The 2,735-nt window shown below is 33.0% G+C and overlaps 1 protein-coding gene across 1 annotated transcript; it reads left to right on the forward strand.

The window, feature by feature from the left end:
• The first annotated feature begins 1,289 nt into the window (after positions 1-1,289).
• LOC124931498 (stress enhanced protein 2, chloroplastic) lies at positions 1,290-2,304 on the forward strand. The gene is made up of 2 exons (XM_047471977.1): positions 1,290-1,707; positions 1,811-2,304. Exons 1-2 carry the CDS (start codon positions 1,384-1,386, stop codon positions 2,069-2,071), a joined length of 585 nt encoding a protein of 194 aa, XP_047327933.1. The 5' UTR covers positions 1,290-1,383; the 3' UTR covers positions 2,072-2,304.
• The last annotated feature ends 431 nt before the right edge of the window (positions 2,305-2,735 follow it).

Consider the following 2,735-nt stretch of genomic DNA (forward strand, 5'->3'; position numbering starts at 1 on the left):
TGTTACTCTCTTTATGTGCAAATAATGTAGCTATCATAATTTAAAGTCACTCCAAATCAATCTCGTCCATTAATTATATCAACATTTAACCAAAATGGTTTTAATTACATTAGTTCGTAATCAATGATCACAAATATCATAGATCATAGTATGAATGTGTATCATAAAATGATATCTAATGTGATAAATTATGTCAACTTCTAATTGGTCCCTAATGAGATTAAAGTTTTCAAGAAAACAGAGTGTAAAAAAATTCTCATTGATATTGTCCTTATCTACACTCGGCTCATTGGGTGACTTATTTTGTAATATTCTCATTGATATTGTCCTCATCTACACTCGGCTCTTCATTATACTCGGTCATTGGGGGACTGATGTTTGTAATGTCCTTTTTGATATTGTTCACATTTACACTCGACTATTTATTAAGCTCGGCCTCTTGAGGAATGATGTTTGTAATGTCCTCGTTCACATTTTAATATTTTTTTGTAAACATCTGACTATGTCAAATTATGGATACTGGCTTGAAAATTTGGTTTATGATCGATGTTGTGTTTCTCCAATTCGCCTAATAAATATAATAGTTGGTGTGCTACATTCTTGAATGCTTGGACAACTTTGGATGTTAATATCTATATTTTAAAATCGAAATAGTTGAGAGTCTAAATAACGTAACATTATAATTACATGTGAAGGGCTACAAATGGAAATATAATTGCACATAAAGTGCTTTTTCATTATTCATTGGAGATCCTAAATCCATCATCTCATATTCAGCCACTCCCAAATTAGTATGATCCTCTCCCAAAACAGCATAATCCTCTCCCAAATCTTAATCTAGGATCTCAAGATGATTTTTAATAAGTGGTAGACATGTAATAGCTCCCCCACGTTCAAAACTACATCTTCAAAATTCTACTAAGATTATCTTTGACACTCTGATGTCATAACTAAAAATATATATTAAATATGTTAATGAAAATTTAATATCTATAAAACAATATGAAATTATATAAATAATACTTTATATAATATATATTATAATATATTAAAAATTTATATTATTATTATAAAAATTAAATTTAAAAATCTTATATAATATAAAAGATAAATAAATATATTAACAATATTATATATTTAGTTGGGTTTATTTTTAAAACCTAAAAAAAAAAAATACCGTGTTAAATTGTCATCATTATATGTGGGTATTAGAATTGCCAAGTCGAGAAATGTCCAATTTATTAGTTGGAAAGTGAAATAATTGGAAGGCAATAAAAATCAAACCAACCCATACGAAATCGACAACATTCTTCTCTCTTTATTCATCGTCGTCGTGGAATTCAATTGTCCACTTCTCTTTCTCTTTCTCTTTCTCTACTACCCATGGCGGCGATGACAATTCGGCCGGTGATCTGCGAGATGAAACCGGCAATTACACCATTGGGACCAACTGAAAAAGCTATGAGGCCGATTGATTTATCGCTACCGGCTATAGACAAACAGAAGATTCTCTTACAGCCTAGGGTATGCACTCTCAGATCTTACGGCTCGGCGGACCGCACTGCTGTAATCAGAACAAGAAAGGACCGCGAAGAAAGCGTCCTTGAAGTAGAGAAATCGTCCCCGTTCTTCACAACGCTATCGGACTATATTGAGAGCTCCAAGAGGAGTCAGGACTTCGAAACTATCTCCGGCCGTCTTGCCATGGTTTGTAGTTTGTACCCTTACATGATTTAGAAATTGAAGCAGAAAGTTAACATTTTTTCTCTTGAGATATTGATTTTGAATGTGTTTACGGTGGTGGGTGCAGGTTGTTTTTGCAGCAACAGTGGCGGAAGAGTTCGTAACGGGGAATTCACTGTTCAGGAAGATGGATTTGCAGGGGATAGAGGAAGCTGGTGGTGTTTGTGTGGCGGCCGTTGCTTGTGCGGCAACTTTTGCTTGGTTTTCAAGTGCCCGAAACAGGGTAGGTCAAGTTTTCCTCATCGGCTGCAACAACTTCTTTGATTCCCTCATTGATCAAATCATCGATGGCTTGTTTTATGATGATCGGTCCGATGATGATATGTGAAGGGTGAGCATACATTAATTAATTAGTCCAATACCATACAAATACATAATTCATATTATGATGGAGGAGGAGGAGAATTAAAGCATTTATTTAGTACCAAGATGAAATGGGTACAAATTTGTTCTCCTTTGGTTGATTCTTCTTCCTTAACAATGGAAGTTCTATCACCTTATTATTAATGTTTATTCTTATAGCTTTCAATCCCTTTGGTATATGAATTTAGGGTTTTCTTTGAATGTGTTTATGGCATGTATGAAAGTGTTTTTTTTTTTTTTTTTTTTTTGTCTCTATGGATATTATGGCTTGTTTGTTTGCATTGTTTGGCGTTATGCGACTTGGGTGCAACCAAGCTTGAGAATTATTGTTTGGCTTGTCGGGTTGACGTTTCGTGGTATTAAACTTTGAGTGGTCTAGAATTAAAGCATTTGTTATTTGTTAATGATTATCTATCTCCTGTTATTTCTATGTTATAAATAGATGACAAGTAAAGTAAAAAATATGTAGATTTATGTGGATATTCAAGATGAAAATAATAATTTATGGTTATAGGCTAAACTTTAACTTTATGTCAAACAAAATACATTATAATAATTGAGACTAGTGTAGGATTTAAAGAAACACTAACAAACAATGCTAGACAAGTTCAAACACCTATTCAAAATTG

Source organism: Impatiens glandulifera, chromosome 3 (genome assembly GCF_907164915.1).
Source record: "Impatiens glandulifera chromosome 3, dImpGla2.1, whole genome shotgun sequence".
NCBI classification, from domain to species: domain Eukaryota; kingdom Viridiplantae; phylum Streptophyta; class Magnoliopsida; order Ericales; family Balsaminaceae; genus Impatiens; species Impatiens glandulifera.

Bases quoted from the DNA above. Each gene is read 5' to 3' on its own strand.
- LOC124931498 (XM_047471977.1), top strand. From the start codon at position 1,384: ATGGCGGCGATGACAATTCGGCCGGTGATCTGCGAGATGAAACCGGCA. The intron at 1,708-1,810 runs GTTTGTAGTTTG...TGGTGGGTGCAG, and splicing joins TCTCCGGCCGTCTTGCCATG to GTTGTTTTTGCAGCAACAGT.